Raw genomic sequence first — 17,349 nt, forward strand, 5'->3', positions numbered from 1 at the left:
CAAAGCCCAGGAGTCTGCCCCCTGGGATGGCATGGCTTGAGGATTCAATTGCTTTTCTTTCCCACATGGAAGAATTTTGCTTCTTCCCAGCTGAGATATCATGTAACATAGGTGGCTCTCTGGAGGTAGAGTTTGCTGCATGTCTGCAGTATGCTTAGCTACTATCAACATTTATATTCCATCATAATTCAGGGGCAAGCACCAATTTGCATAATCTTCAGTGCTTTAAAATTAAAAATTCCTCCAACGGACCCAAGTGTGATTGGTGCAGCTTCCTGCCCCTAGAGGCAAATCCTTTCCCAATCTGTCGGCTGCACCAAAAAGGTTATGGTCTACAAATGTTCCTAAGATATGCCCAAGAGTAACTTAAACTAGAGCAAGCTTGTAAACTCTTGTGTATATAGCAAGGAGGTTGTGATTTGACAATTACTACATGACAAAAATATGTCACCATTTTCTACTCTTATTTTGTTTTGACTGCCATTTAGCTGTGTTATGCCACATTCACTGTGTGGGCTGTAACAACTGAAAGATATTAGTAGAATCAGAAACTTGTATACTTCACTGCAAAGTTTCTGATTTGTTCTCAAGATAGAAACCACAGGGACTAACAACTGGATGGACCACTCATCCGTTCTTCTAGATTTTTGTTCAAGTTCTGGCAGCACTCACTGAGTAAGCAGTTGATCTCTGCAAGCCTGAGGAGCTGTCCTTTTATACATAATTTTGGGACAGATTCTTATTGTGATATCTGTGGCTTAGTGGCTCAATACCACGTCAGATTATTATAGCTGGTGATGGTTGGCTCTGTTCTTTGTGGAGGAGGTCACTGCAGAGGGAATAATGTGCCAGAATTTCAGGGAACTTAAAGCTTGAAAATGAAGGCCAACATTTTCAAAAGTGTTCACTAATTTTCAGTGTCTCAATTTTTGGACAGTTGACTTGAAATACCTCAGGTCTGCCCTTCAGAGATGATGAGTACCCGCAACTGCCATTGACATCACTGGAGTTGTCAGTACCAATGAAAACTGGGCCGCATGTGTCTCACGTTCAGCACCCAAAATCAGTAGCATTGAAAATGTTCTCATTTGAATAGCGCAGGTATCTGCCGAAAGTTTTTGGCTTGCTAAATACAGCTGATATTCATACTATTTGGCATATTAATTATTCAGTTTGCCTGTCTTTTGCATTGAAGCAGATACTCTCATGTAGACCAGCTTTCTAATGAAAGGTGATGTACGATTTATACCAACACACAAAATACGCTATTCCTTTTGCAGCACCTACTGTAGGGAGGAGGGAACAGTTTATTGCAGTCAGGGGCTGACACCACATGATGACAGACGAGAGGCACAGCTACTGATGAAAAAATGTCACATGTTGTAAGTTCTGCCAGTGAATATGCTTTTACAACATGTAGGGATTTTTTTTCTAAATGATCACAGGTAATGTACTGGTTTGATTTACAGTGATGGGAATTAGGGATAGATGACTAGCTAGTTTAAGGCTATGGAGAACAGGCACATTGTCAGAGAGAGAGAGAGAGACCACTGGAGGTTTGAAGACTGGCTTCTGAATTAAAACTAATTGATAAAATTCTTTGATGGCTGTTTTGTAGCTGGATGAGAAAGATCCAAGAGAACTCAGTTTTATCATTTATTTCCTTCTTTAATTTTAACAGATGATATCTGAGGGCCGTCATAGCTTGCTTACATTTTCTTTTGAGGTAGTTGCTTGTTGCTTGATTAATAAATATATCGTATATTTTCTCTTGGTTTTTCATTGCTAAAGAGTAGATAGATCTTAAGATCAAGATTATTTAAAAGAACTGTTTGTGACATTTCTTAGGTGAGATGTCTCTTTTAGATATGTCTGTTACAGATTTGCTGTTCAGATCAAAATAGTATAGTTATTAAACAGCATGCCTGAGCATGGGATGTGAGACGTTTCTTTGGTTTTGTGTTGCTTTATGATGGTAAGAGAAACATACAATAGTTAATACGTTTAAGGCACAATTCAGCTCCCACTGAAATCAATGGGAATTTTGCCACTGATTTCATGAGAGCAGGACTGGGCCATTAGTGAGTTTGTGCAATTTTTCCTCCCTGGATCCTTTTAACAGTGGGGCATCTTTGCCATATATGAAACGGTTTGGTTTTATTTTAGTTCACACATGATGAAATCAGTATACTGCCTCCCCCTTGCTGTTCCTTACATTTATAAGTGAACTTATCCAACAGCAGAGAACGAGAGATGTCTTGGCAAACTATATGGTGCTTTTGTGATACAGTGAAACGGGTTAACATTCAGACCATCAAATTTGTTTTTTCATTGAAATCAATAGGGTGCCAGGCAGGTGCAAGGGTCTGCCCACACAGCTGTCAGTGCAGGATTGGGGCCTACGAATCTAGTTATGACTCATGGGGCCTCTGCTGCATTAGGATGAGTGGGTGTTGGCAGAGGTGTACCACTCAAGCAACTGTGGCTAGAAGCATTGTGTTTGCATAAGACAGAAGCAAACATATCAGGGAAGGAGGGCATTGTGCGGGAAGCACGTGTAGCAGCACTATTTGCTATTATTATTATTTTTTTAAAAAAGCATAGCCTGTACTCCCACAGTGCTAGTCTTTTAGAGATAGTTATTATAGGGGGTCAAGGGAAGGACTTGGCATCATCCCCAGCTGCCCAGACAGACCTTTCTGGAGCATGTAGTGAAACCAGAAGTGCTAGCCACCCACATTATGACTGTCTCCTGCAGACTTTTGCCTTCAGCAAAAGTCTCCCTGGATCTTCTTCCCCCAGGAAATTTGCACAGACACTGCCATAAGTTAGCTCTGGGAGCCAGAAGCCCTAAAAGCTTTGTGGAATAGGAATTTTGGCAGGGAGGCAGAACATGGGCATAGTGGCAGGGCAATGTCTGGGAAGTTTGCACTGCTGCTCGCCTGTAGACAAACAGAAAACTTCGTGGGGATGTCAACACAATGCGTTTCACCAGTATTATATGCCACAATTATTTTAAAACAGAAGTTTATGGTAATATGCACATTATTAGCAAATATGCAAAATAGCCTATTAAATAGTTTGCAATAATTTTCACACAACAGTGACTAAATATTTCTTTTTTCAAACAGTGGCAACTCTAGATAACTTGAGACAAAATTCTGCCCTGTTATATGCAGTCACGATTCTTTGATTTCAATGAGAGTTGAACCCACATGCCTCAGAGTAGAATTAGGCCCCACAGTGCTTTATGTACTAAAAAACCTGATAGAACAGTTTCAGCTGAGTTTAATGTTTGGGATCCTTACAGAAAGTGCTTAAATAATAGCATGAGCTGAAAAGATTGGCAAACCAAGTGCTTTAGGACTACCTTTCTTATTGCACAATCTTCCTATTGCTAGTGCAAGAGCAATGGCTTCTGCAGCACCTGCTGTCTGAAACAGCCTCCGGTATCTCTCTACCTCTAGGCTCTATCTCTACAAATCTCTGCCAAAAGCCTGTTGTTTTCCCCTCTTATCTTGTCTCCCTCCACTGTTATGTAACTCTGTAAGTATATTAACTCTGTAGTGTGTGGAGAATACAGTCTATAAGAACTGTATATAGGTTCAAATATTTGTGTGGTTTTTCACTGGCTTGTCATTTCCTTATGTATTAATTTAGAGGACGGGGCTGAAGTAATACCAAAACTGGTGACGTCATGGAACTTCACTCCCTTACCAATGGCAGTGCCATAAAATGATGAGAGCTCGTTGTATTAGGTCTCATAAATAGTTCTTAGAGGCTGAAAACAAACAAACATTCTAAAATGGTTGAGCTCATTTTGATTTCCCCTGAATATCAAGATGTTTGAATTCCTAAGGCACATGCATGCACAGGCTTGCAGCTTACATGAAGAAAGTTATAACTCGACTCTGATTTCAGAGCGTGTAATGCATGGGACTCCTTGTGACCAGGAGAGGATAACCAGACAAAGGCTGTGTGTAATGTAGTTGTATTGTCTGCTTACAGGAGGGAAACCCTGGCACAAGAGAGATCTCCCACTCTGCACGTGCTCTGAGTTACTCAGTTGGTGTGGGACCTTAGATTGCCAAGCTGGGCCTACCCATAGGCCAGTACCACAAGCAAAGCGTTAGCTGGGTGTGGAGAGCACCGTCAGCCTGTGGGCAGGGCAGAGTGGCTCTGTGGCCCGTAGAGGGTGCTGTGGGCCTGTCGCAGGATCAGTGGCCCATGAAAGGTGCTGGGGGCCTGTGGCAGAGCAGAGAGCATCTGTGACCTGTGGCGGGCGCCGTGGGCTTGTGGCGGGGCAGCTCTGCGGCAGGTTCCCTATGCCTGCTGCAGGGCAGAGAGGATCCCTGGCACATGAAGAGTGCTGTGGGGCAGAGTGGCTCTGTGGTGGGTGCCGTGGGCCTGTGGCAGGGTAGAGTAGCTCTGTGGCAGGTTCCATATGCCTGCTGCAGGGCAGAGAGGATCCCTGGCACATGAAGAGCGCCCTGGGCCTGTGGCAGGGTAGAGCAGCTCTGTGTGGAGAGGGGGGTGTATCCTGCCCCACAGGAGGGAGCAGCTCCAGCCTCTGCCCCCTCCCCCCTTGCAGGAAATCACTGGGGTAACAGAGAAGCTGCAGGGATAAGCGGATATGACAGCAGCTCTGCCCCGCAACGCAGCCTGCTGCTGTGGGCGGCTCCACCCTGACAGCTCTGTTTAACCAATCCCTTCAGACCTCTGCCTCCCCAGGGGAGCGCCGCCGCCAATCCGCCTGCGCCGATTACAAAACAGGCTCCACCTCTCTCCTGATTGGTCTATTTGCTTTGTCCTTCACCTTGCCAGTGCCCGCCTCTTTCCCGCTGGGATGTGTCGGCCAGAGAGACGCGCCAATGAGAGGCTGGAGGAGGCGTAGCCCTGGGGTGGAGTGACAGGCGTCCGACCAATGGTCGCGCTCCTTCCCGCGCTCCCTCCCCAATGGTGTGCGGGCCGAGGGGCAGGCCCACACCGCCCACTGCCCCTTCTCTGTGGGTCGGTCCCACTCCAGGCCCGGCGGGCTAGGTTGAGTTCGCAGCTAGGGCCATTAAACGCTGCGGGGGGAGGGGGAGCGATTTAAAGAGACAGGAGCCGAGCGGGCGGGCGGCCGGCTGGGGGAGCAGCGGCAGCAGCCGCCACGGACGACGACGACGACGACTAGCCCCCTCCCCCCGCGGCAGCACCTCCGCCGCCAGGGTCCCCCCGAGCCCCGCCGCCTCCCAGCGGCCTCCATGAGTTAGCGGCAGCGGCGGCCACTCCGGGGGCGGCAGCGGCCGCCACAGCCGCCGCCTCCTCCTTCTCCTCCTCTTCGCCAGCCCCATCTTTGTGCGCTGCCGCCCGGCCCGCCGCGCTTTGTTCGGAGCCGGGGGGGGCGGAGAACCCGGCCCTCGGGCCGAGCCGCTCCCCGCTGCAGCCCGCGGGGGACGGGAGAGGCCGCGGCGGCGGCGGGCGGCGTGAGGGGGCCGGCGCCCCGGAGCCTGGGAGCGAGCGCGCGCGCGAGCGAGCGGCGGCGGCCCCGTCCCGTGTCCGTGCGGCTGCGAGGGGGAAGGGGCCGGCTCGCTGCCCGCCGGCCCGGCCCGTCGGCGGGCGGATTGATGAGGGGGGTCGGACATGAGTCCGCCGGCCGCCGGGTGCTGCCATGTGACCGGCTTCAAGGTGGAGAACTGGAAGCAGAACCTGCGGGCGATCTACCAGTGCTTCGTGTGGAGCGGCTCGGCCGAGACCAGGAAGCGCAAGGTACCGGGGCGGGGGGGCGGCGCGGCGCGCGTCCCTCCGCCTCAGCCCGCGGGGGGAAGGGGGGCAGGGCCACACCCCGCTCCGCCCCACCCAGCGGGCCCGCGGCCTCTCTCCCGGGGGGGGGGCGGCTCCACCCCGGCCGCCCCACACCCCAGGGGCCCGCCCTGGGCTCTCCCACGCGGCGGCGGCTTGTCTCCCGCCTCCCGCAGCGGGGAAGGGGCTGCTCGGCCCCGCCGTGGGGCGAGGGGACAATCGGGGTCCCTCTGCGGGGAGGGAGAAGTGCCGTTCAACCCCGCTCCCCCCCCCCCCCGCCTGTAGCTGGGCGTGGGGTGGAAGAAGGGGATCCCCAAACACCTGCTGTGGGTTGGGTGGGGGGGAGGCTGCCGCAAGGGCTTTCCTCTCCCATCCAGGGGCGGGAGGCTGGGCCGAGCGCTGCCGCCGCCTCCCAAGTGCTCGTTGGGGGGAGTGAGTGAGTGAGTGAGGATTTCCCGGAATCAGGCAACTGCATTGCTCGTCTGCGGGGGAGGGAGAGCTCTCGGGGCAGATGGGCATGGCCGGCCTGCAGCCGAGCTCTGGGACACTGGGAGGCAGCCTCCTGCAGTGAATGTGCTGCTTCCGATCAGGTCTGGTACAGTAAGTGACAGCCTGGCTGGGGATAAGGAAACCGAAAGGGAGAAGTGGATCTTTAAATCAGTGTGTCGCCCATAGTAAAGTATTACATGTAGCTACAGCCTAGGCACTTAAGCAGATAGAGTCCAGCGTTTGGGAAGCATGGGCTAGAAGAGACAGAGGCTTGTCCTACATCTCGTTTATGGAGCAATACTAAAGGAGAGAGGCGCTTGCAGATCACGCTTGCACGTAATGTGTACTTAGACAAGGCTTAAAGAGACAATGACTGGAAAAAGGTCTGCAGATTTTTATGTCTGTGGAATGACTTTTTTATGATCTAATGCATCCACTGATAACTGAATCAGAAAGAGATTCCTAATGTGGTATGAGGAAAGGGTTGGGGAGGAAAAAGAATTAGTATTTTATACACCGCAAGAGGGGAGGGTACTTTGTTCTTGCAAGTGTATGGTGAATATACTGCACAAATAGCATAATGAATATAGTAGAGAAGACTGATAAGGGGGAGAATATTTGTGTAAAACAAGTTAATTACTACTTAACTGATATTTTAAAAATAGGTCCTGTACACAGACTTGTTTCTGAAAGATTGATCTGTTAACTTCACAAATTCTCTTCCTCAGAATCAACTAGTTCTTACTTCAAAGTGACTTTGCAGATTTCTGTCAGTGATCATGTTAATGACTGAAAAGGGGACTGCAACAGCAACTCAAGTAGCAAAGCTTGGTCTTCAGGGCAGCAAGGATGTGGCCTAATATTGACGCAATCAATTACATGCCTAGTGATCATAACTTCTTTTCATTAGATTATTCAAATCATTCATCAAAATAGAGCTAGTTATAGTATGACAGACATGTTCAGAAATTAAGTATTTAAAAAAAATGCTTATAAAAGAATTTCAACTTGTTCTATCCAACTTACAAGATGTCTTTTTTTTAAAAGAGACTGCAAATGGGACACTTAAACACACTTACATATTTAATATTTAGTAAAACTGTTTAGTCATCTAATGTCCAAATAATATTAAATCTAGCTACAGGCATATTTGAATATTTATGCTCCTCCTGTAAGTGACTGTAGCCTAATACTTCAGTAACAAACTTTTTCGTACCCTGTAATAATTTTGTGTTAAAGGGAGGAAAATAGGCCAAAACACAACTTGTTATAAGGGATATTATGGTTTAAATGAAAAACATACATTCATGCTGGTTAGTTATGTCTAGTATGCTGTGAAAGACAAAAGGCCTTTAAAAGTGAAGTAGGAAGACTAACCAATATCAGATACGACATGAATACTTCTGGCCTCTTTACATAGAAAGTGCTTTTAAGAATAATTAAGCTAATTTTTAATGAGAGAGTCTAGCAATTGGGGAAATAATTCCATATTCATCTGTGGTATGTTGCTGTGAAAATAGCATAGCTTTGATATTAAGAATGTGCCCCTCCATGGATGAGAGTTCTAGTTTCTAATCAGTACGTAGAAGGGGATAGAAAAATGGCTTCAGAAAAACTGGACCTTGGTTTTCTTAAATTATGGCACTGAGTGTTCAGCAGAGGAAAATTATCAATCACAAAATCTCACTTGTTTATCGCTGTAGAAATAAAGCTACATTGCAGTCCAGTTTTATATTAATATCAAGATTAATTGAATAAAGCCCGTTTTTGTCATAAGAACCTACCTGTGCAAACTGTCTCACACAGTTTGCTATCTAGTAAGTGATCATCAATCTGTCATTCTTCAGATTTCTTGGACACTGACCTTCTTTTCTTTTTGAGTGTTGAGTCTTAAAAATCCAGGTAGCAGTAGAAACTGCAGGGGGCAGAAACTGTCCATTTCTGCTGCTTCACTTGGTTACTTATACTGCTTGCTGCATTATGTTTTAAAAGACCATTTCAACACTGCTTGCTTTTTGCCATTTGTTTCCAGTCTACTCTTATTTTTTTTTTTTAAAAACAAATATGCTTATGGTCTTAAACTCTTAGTCCAGTACATTCTAAATTTACAGAATATGGAGTAGAACAGCTAGAATTTTAAAGAGGTAGCTTTCTAAAGAATCTGAGCCTATTTCCTGGTTGTTTTTAATCAGAAACAAACAATGGCTATAACATGTATAATTGTAACTGATCAGTTTTTGTGGAGGGTGCTTGTATACGGACTCCTAAAATTGCAGCTCTGAGGCTTTGTCTACACAAGGTTTTCATAGCAACCAGCATAGCTAACATACATTTGCACCACTGCAAACCTCTAGAGTAGACATGGTACATTGGTGTAAGATTACTCTGGGAAAGATGAACTGGTGCAAATCACAGTTTACTCCAGTGTACCATATCTGAGTCAGGGGTTTGCACTGGTGCAAATGTATCATTTTAGCTGTGCTGGTGGCTAAATGCCACTGGAGACCATACCTGTCTCTCAAGGGTTTGAAGAATGCAAATAAAGGGTGAGGAGGAAATCCAGAGAAAAATGTGTGTTTGTGAAGCTGTGATTAGTGGGATTGAACACTTGAAGTAGATCTTTACATTTGTTGTCTTCAAGCAGGATCCTGATGCGGAATGAGAGATGATTCTGTATTGTGTATGCTTGGGTCCTGGACATCTGTACTGGTAATTCTTGGCTAAATGGGGTATGATGACCACTGTCCAGTAGTAATTTCAGACGAGTCTTGAAAATCAGACTTAAGATAGGGCTCTGTGAATGAAAAAGCAGCAAATTAGTTTTGGCTGAAAGGTGTAAAAGCTTCTGTCAAACCATTGTTAGATAGTTCATAAACAAATATGCGGCCAAGTGACTTTTCACTCACAGGTATTTAACCCAATATATTTAGACCTGAAAATGGTCATATTTTCAATTAAATGGGACTCTATATAGGTTTTTTTAAAAGGATGTGATCTATTGTCTACCCAGCACATCTCACTTTGTGTTAATGGATGAAAAACAACTGACTAGAAACAAAGTTGAAACAGACTAACCCATTTTTTGTCCAGTCTCAAATGCATGAAAATGAAATGCCTAAACGGTGAAATGTAAGTTTAGACTTCACTAATGTTTCTTAGAGCTTTAAAGTCTGTGTCTGTAAGGAAGACACACACTTAAAGTCCTGCCTGAAGCTTCAGCTTCAGGTAAGCAAATCTTTCTCTGCAGTGTTGTGACTACCTCTTGAGTGGGAGGTGGATTTTTGCCCCCAGTCAGCTCATGATGATAGTATGCTTGGATCTTTGAGGTTTGAGCAGTTAGTGTGCGAAGTAGGGCCCTTCCAAACTTTAGGGACAGTTGGACCAGCCACTTAACTCTCTCTGGTTAAGCAGGACTGCTGGACCTTGCAGATAAACTTCCTCTTTTTTCCCCATCCTGCAAGGCTTGGTGCTGACTGCTTCTATTCTTTAGGCAACTACTGTATAATAAAAACCAAGATTGTAGCTGTTTGCTTGGCCACAGTCACATTGTACGCAGGGTCCTATTTGTATTCTAAAGCATGATTGTTCCAGGCTTATGCTGGTCAATCAAAGCATAACTGGCAGTTGGGGGTCATGCACTGTTTACAGAGAGTGCATGTAAAACTTTTTTACCTGTTTTGAAAGCATTTTCTGGTTTGAGAGATGTTTCCTGTACATATAAGAGAAGGATACTGGAAGAAGCAGTGTAAGCTCTCAAACAGGAAGAAGCATTCTAAGTGCAGCCTCCTGTAGAAGGTGTCCTTTCCACACATACACCCCACCTGGGGGAGGTTTCCAGGCCCTATGTCTCTAATCCAGATAATTTCTCTTTAATCTCTCCCAGAGTATTAACTCCTGCGTATTTAAGACTGAAGTGATTTTTTTCTCTCTAAGATTATGGCTAGGGAATGAACCAATTATTGTGCATGTACTGGCAGATAAAAGCTGTATGTTCTCTGTAGTAGATACTTTAGTTCACAGTTCAGCTCAGTTTCTATTAAACCCTTGTTCTTCAAAAGGTCTCTGCACGTTCCAACTCATGGCATGCTCTGGCAATGTAGTTCTGATGATGGAACGTTAAATAACACGCTTACTGCTCCTTTCTTCACTGTTCCTGAACATTTGGAGAGAGAAGTTCTATAGAAAGAGTTCCTTCCAGATGCAGCAGCAGATGGACAAGGGCCCTCTCTGAAGATTCAGCTCCATGGAAATTTTAGGATTATTGTTAGAAATTTTATTTTCTTGAAAAAAGTTTATTCATGTTTATTACAGTAGTTCTTAGGGGCCAACCAAGAATGAGGCATCATTGTGCTAAGCACTGTACAAGCAGAGTAGTAAAGGGAAGCACTTACAATCTAGACAGACATAATAGACACTGGGGAAAGGGGTATAACATAGTGAACAGTGTGATGGAGGCAAACATGTTAGTGCCATGATTTTTTGGGGGGCGAGTTTACTTAAGAGGGGATAAACTAGTTGGAGAGAAAAGGGAATGTATGTGAAGAGGACAGGGCAGGTATGGAATGAAGAGACAGGGAAGAGGAAGATTGGAGCAATCAGTGCTGGGCAGAGAAAGTCCAGTCAATTGTAGAAAGCTCTCTGAATGTCTAATAGTCCCTTCTTTGGCTGCTCCTATTCCTACTGGTTGGCTCCTCTGCAATTCCCCCTCAATCCCCGCTATCCCAGGGCTGCACCTCATTACAGATCCTATGGCTGATCCAACGGCGAAGAGGCCAGGATTCAAGATTGTCCTATATTTCCTGTGTTGGATGCCCATACAAGATGCCTAGCTTGCTGGGGGAAAGGACTTTCTCTCCTTTGCAGTGCACAGTGTGGCACCTTCTCCACAAGAGCTCATGAGGAGCAGCAGAACTAGCTCCAAGCCTTACTACTTCAGGAGGCCAATGCTCCAGTTTTGTAACCATGGTTCCATGAGTATAGGGGCTTGGGGTGGTCTTTAGCCCCTCAAGGAATAAAAATCCCAAGCGCGCTCTAAAATTTCCATCATCTGCTCCTGAAAGCAAAACCTCTGGTACTGAGGGTTCCTAAGCCACCAGACACAGTGGACACCCCTACAGGTGTCTGGCTCTGTTAGCAGAGCCAATTTTAGTGGGAGTGCCCATTGGGATCAGAGTCCTCCCATTCCAGGTAAGAGTACGGTGCAAAATATAGCTCCTGTTAAGAGGGCCAAGCACAGTTCTGTGCTTCTGTCATATCCCTTGAGGTTGGTTCCAAAGATAGCCTTGTAATCTAGGCCAAAGGTTAAGGAACAGGAGAAATACCCTAAAGAAGGGTCAGTCCCCTAATGTTAGTCCCAAAGGAACACTCCTAAGAAGAACTAATGGGAGCCATCGAATACCACAACATTGATCAAGTCTCCTAATGTAGGAGTTGCAACAGCATCTTTCCTCTACTGAAGATGACATTCATTTTAGAGTGGAAGCTGTTCTGACTATCATTTCATGAAAGATCTTATCTATGTCAGAAGATATTTAATGTGGTGTTTGATGTACTGGGGTTCCTTTCTAACAGCAAGAACACTGTAAAATCTCTGCTTTAGAAGAGTTGCTAAAACCAGCCAAATTTGTTTGGGGAATCTTGCTTCTAACCAGGCCATTTTAAAGAAGATTTATTTTGACAAGCTCTAACTGTTAACAGGTACCATTTGTTGGATTTCCCCTGCACACCCACCCTCAACTCACTGGTGGTTGCTGCAGTTCAGAGGACAAAAGGAAGCCAAGTGCATTCTGCACAGCCTGACAGAGAGGGCAAAGATTTGGACACTGTGAGTGGAAGAGTCTCTTATGCCTCCCTAGACGTTAGGGTTTCAAATTACTGGGCTGTAACTTCTAGATAATCAGTATCATCTCTAGGAGAAAATGGCCTTATTTGTTAAGGACCTGCTGGAAGAGGAAAGGAAACTGGCTATGCCTTAGTAGCAGAAGGACAACTAATAGATGAACACTGAGAACCTCATTACATTTTTCAAACATTGCAACAACTACAAAAGCTTCAGCCATCACTAAGATGACATGCATGACTTAGCCTCTGGTCTTCCTCCTGAATCTAGAGCACATGTGAAGGTGATAATTTGTTAAGGGCAAGGATGGATGAAATCCTAGAGAAGATGGATGCTAGATCAACAGTTAAGTGGCTAGGACTTTATCAATTGTCATGGAGAAAGTTGGTGCTTCCATTGCATCAGCGTTAACACTAGCAACCTCCTGCTGAGCTGCAGCAGGGGAGAAAGAGATTGAATGTCTGTCCAAAGGGCAGATGGACCACATTCTCATCTGCCCAAGCCTTAGATCACAGGTTTGACATGAGACTTAAGCCATTTTATTCCCCTCTTCCCCCAGTAAGGGATCAACTTTCTCTCACCTACAACAAATGGAGTACCACCATCACAGACAAATGGATCCTAGAAACAGTGCAGTGTTTATTCCATACAATCACATACCACTCCTCTCCCCTTCCTATTCAGGGTCCCTTCTTATGAGAACCTCCGAAGAACAGAGCTTTGCTCACTCTTGGAAGCAGGAGCCATAAAGGAATTTCCAAGGGGATTCTCTTCTATATACTTTGATTCCAAAGAAAGATGGAGGTTTCTATCCCATCTTAGACCTGAAAAAGTGAAACTCTTTCAGAAAATTCACATTTCCTCCTTTTTCCCAAAGAAGTGCTCCCATCTCTCATGATGGACACAGCATCACAGTGTCCTGAAAAGGGAAATATCCAGTCCACCATCTCCATCAGCAGTTATCCTCAATGCTTGCAACTTGGGATGGGCAGCTCACTTCACCCATCTACCAGTTCAGTTATTGGAACCACTTAGAAAAGCTATATATCAACATAGTAGAATTGAGGGCCATTCGCTGGATCTCAAGTCATTCCTTCCTCACTTGCGAGACAAAGTAGTCTAAGTTGTAATGGACAATACAAAAGAATATAGTGTGTGAACAAGGAGGATTTAATTCCAATCAGTTGTTGTAAGAAGATGTGGGACTGATCTCCAGCACATTTACTCCATAGCCCTGCATTTAGCAGGCAAAGATGATAACCTAGCAGATCAGCTGAGCAGGGACAAAAGAACTGATTGGATGGTCTCTGAAGACAGCAACAGATGAGATGTGCTCTCTGGAGTGATCTGGAAATAGCTCTATTCGTGGCAAGACACAATGTCAGGTGCCCTGGGTTGTGCTCAAGAGCAGGAGCAGACAGTCCATTTTGTATGCGTTAGTACTGAAATAGGTCTTCTCAGTGCTCTTTCCCTGTTTTCTCTCCTCCAAAGAGTAATAAAGATAAAGCAAGGCAAAGCCAAAGTAACTGACTGCTCTCTTGCCCATGCTGGGGCAATGGTTTCCTGACCATTCTCGCCTTGTGATCACAGACGTTGCCTCAGCAGAACAGCTAATTGTATCCCCTGGATTCATTTGTTGCACTTGATGGTATGAGCCATATGACTGAGGTCTAAAGAGATCCTGTTCAGTAAGTGCAAGATGTCTTGATAAATTCCAGGAAATACTCCACTTGTAAAGTGCTGTCACCTCAAGTGGAAAAGGTTTCAAGTTTGGGCATTCAGTAACATAGCCCTGATTTCAGCTCCACTTCAGTTGTGCGCACTCACCACCAGAATGCTCTCTTGTGTCAGGATGTTGGGTTGCAGGGGTTTTCAGTCTAGCTCTCCCTTATCTGTTCTGGTTCCCCAAAAGTCACCTGCTTCTGTGGTCTGGTCCTCCAGCCAGGTCACCCCTCAGTCCATTCCCCTTCTGAGTTAACAGAAAAATCCAAAATAAGAAAACCCAAAGTCTAGTGGCCTCTAAGTCTGATCCTTGGCCTCCTTCTGGGACTCAGTTTTTGGCTCTTCCACTTCTGACTCTTGTACTTCCACTCTTGGTTTGGGGAGGAGGTTTGGGAACCCAGTCCAGGCCTTCTCTGAGTTCCAGCCCAGGGACCCTGTTTCAGGCAGCTAAGGGCTGTTCATTCAATCCTTTCGCCACTTCCCTGTGCTACTCTTACCTTTGCCCTGCTCGTCAGAGTCTTCACCAGGTCTGTGGACTCCTCCATCCTCACCTTTGATTTGTGGTTCCTCACTGCTGCTGCTTAGCTTGTTATGGAGGCACTTTCTCAAAGCTGCTCCCAGCCTTTCTGAAATACAGCCTAGCTGCTACCCAATGGTCCCTCTGTCTCTTGCTTTAAGGCAGTTGATAGCTCCCTTCAGACAAGAGCGCCATTCAGCCCTCCTCATGGAGTTAAAAGCATGGTTCAGACAGTTAGCATGCTCTTCAAGGCAGGATTTCCCCCAGCTCTCCTCCATGGAGCTGTAGTCCAGGCCAGCGGTAGATCCTTAGCCAGCTTCCCCTTCAGATGGATCTTTTTCCCTAGTTAATACCTTTTTGCAGGTTTCCCTTCTGCTGATGTCTGCTCTGTGATGAGGGAGAAGGCAGCATGTATGCTGGTTCACTTCCTAAGCATGTCCCAATTGTCTGGGGAAAGGGGGAGCCTTGACCTCCCCTGCCTGCTCTGCAAGGCTTCTGGTTCCAGACCCTTAAAGAGCTTATTCCTAGGATTGTTTTCTTCTTTCTCAATCTCTCTCTGACCTTTGAATAGAAGACCTCTCCAGAATCTTAAAAGGGCAATGTCACATGACTAGGATGTGCTGACCCAGGCAATATTACTCTCAAGAGGGCACATCACTCTGTCCCTCCAGTCTGTATTTAAATACTTCACCTGTAGCTTTCTAATCTCTTCTTTTCATCTGAGTCCATTTAGCAGCCATATCAGCTTACTGCATAGTAACTGAAAATAGGACTTCGACGCAGTAAAGAAACTTTTATGAAAGTCTAGTGAACATCTGTCCATCACACACAGATCTAACTCCATCATTGAACTTTACTCAGTTTAGGAAGCCTCCCTTTGAGCCTCTGCTTGTTTTCTGTGTCACCCATTCTTGTAGCCATAACATCTGCCAGAAGAGTAAGTGAACTGCAAGTCCTGATGGCTGATGGTCATCCTTCGGTTTTCCACAAGGACAAAGTGGTTCTCCCCTCATCCCCGCTCCAAGGTGGTAATGGATACCCATCTCAATCCAGTAATCTGCCAATATTCTTTCCCAGGACTCCATGCTCATTCAGGCCAAACAAAACTTCACATGTTAGATGTAAGAAGGACTTTCGCTTTCTAAACTCCTGGGTTCTATTTAGGTAGAAAGTCACCAAATCTTTTTACTTCGTATACATTAACAAAAGACAGGCAATTCCATAACTTAACTCAAATAGTTTAAAGTATCAAAGTGAGCTACAAATGAGCCTCTGTCCCACTCGGGATTAGCTCACTATCCACAAAAGCAAAGGTTGCCTCCCTGGCATGCCTCAAGCATCTTCCCATTGTAGAAATTTGCAGATCTACTGCCTGGAGCTCCATTCACATGTTTTACAAAAGTCATAGCATCCCGACCAGAGGCTTACTTTGGTAGAGCAGTACTTTGGTTGCTGTTCAGTTAGGACAGCATGTCCCACCTTCCTCAGATGAAGTACTGTTTATCAAACTACCCCATGAATTGGAATATACAGAGGACACTCAAAGAAGAAATTAAGGTTACTTGCTTGTAACCCCAGTTCTTTGAGATGGAGTCTGCACATTCACACTCCTCATTCACCATCTCTTCCTCAAGTTCCATTTATAATCTGTGACTTTATGAAGCAACAACCGAGGCTGCTGGAACACCATGCCCCTGCTACAGCCCGACACTTAGGAACTGCCAGGGAAGGGCCAGAAAAGATACGAGCACACCAGTGGGCACAGCAATGAATTGTACCACCATCAAAACTGTAGTGATAAGCATCACATTTGCACTCCCTAATGGGCAGAGTCCATCTCTAAGAGCTCCAGTTACAGGTGAACAACCTTAATTTTTCAGTCACTCAAGGTACATGTCCAGGGAAAGGGTGCGGCAGAGGGATAAAACCTACAAAGTGATGAGGATGGGAAGCTTAGTCTTTCTTGGCCATAATTATTTATCTTATTTCATATACCACTGATTTTCCCAAACATTAGAATCCTCCTGCTGAGTTATGTTCCCTCTAGGCATCTTAATTTCTAAAGTGCAAAATTGCCTTCCTTTGTTAAAGCATGCATTTGTGTATAAGCTACCTGACAGACATTGAGTTGATGTCCTCTTAATTGGTCATTCTTTTATTTTAACTGAAGTGAAATAAGTATTCTGTCTGAGTGAGAGATTTCTAGATTTCTAGATCTGTGAAGATGTGCCCCTAAAATGTCTTTCTCCTTGCCAGTTCTGGCACGTCCCTGGGAGGAGGTGCGAGTACATGTCACATGTGGCTCTCTTCCCCAAAGGATGGGTTGCAGGAGCCTAAGTCCATATCCCTGGTGGGATGGAGGTGATAGAAGCTAAGACTTGGTCCTGCTTATTGCTCCAGCAATTGATATACTTTAGTGACGATTTAAATTAGCATTTATTACAGTGGATCCTACCAGTTACCACAACTTTCATTTCACTAACATCTAATGTAGGTAATTCACACTAAAACAGAAAATTGTTTATATCAATAGTTTTGAGAACCATGAATATGAATAGTAGTACCCTGATCTTGTATAACAACATAATCCATGTTAGAATCTAGAGATTTAAATATACAGTGGAACAGTTAACATTTCCTGAAGTCTGATTTCTTTCTAATGTATTTCAATAGAGAGAAATCCCATCTCAGAAAATGAATCCTATTATAGTGCACATTCATTTGGCAGCACAGATTGCTTTAATAGACACCATAGCCATCCGGTCTACCCTTAAATTACAAATTAAAAAAACATAATTCACAATTCTATATAACAATATTTCAGTGTTCATGCGTCTTATTGTGCATTGTATGCTGCTGTGTGGATTTCATGAAGTTTCTTATCCAAATTGAGAATCAGACTGCCTTCCCTTTACATAAGTCACTGTAAGAAAGATTCTTGATTAAAAATGTGTGCTTCACAGATGTAACTACAAATACATTTGTAAGTGAAGCTTCC

General features: G+C 45.2%; 1 protein-coding gene across 3 annotated transcripts in view; it reads left to right on the top strand.

The window, feature by feature from the left end:
- The window catches only part of USP22 (ubiquitin specific peptidase 22), a 190,537-nt gene that overhangs the window by 18,807 nt on the left and 154,381 nt on the right, over positions 1-17,349 (top strand). Inside the window, exon 1 of one of the 3 annotated variants that reach the window (XM_067534088.1) lies at positions 4,996-5,751. The exons of 1 other annotated variant lie outside the window; for it this stretch is intronic. In XM_067534088.1, the coding sequence (XP_067390189.1) occupies positions 5,626-5,751 (126 nt within the window). In that variant the 5' untranslated portion in view covers positions 4,996-5,625. Of the gene's footprint in view, positions 1-4,995; positions 5,752-17,349 lie in introns of those variants that run through there. One more of the 3 variants, XM_067534087.1, reaches the window with a different exon arrangement.

Source organism: Emydura macquarii, unplaced genomic scaffold (genome assembly GCF_026122565.2).
Source record: "Emydura macquarii macquarii isolate MOO-44397 ecotype Brisbane River unplaced genomic scaffold, CSIRO-AGI_Emac_v2 contig_3390, whole genome shotgun sequence".
NCBI classification, from domain to species: Eukaryota; Metazoa; Chordata; order Testudines; family Chelidae; genus Emydura; species Emydura macquarii.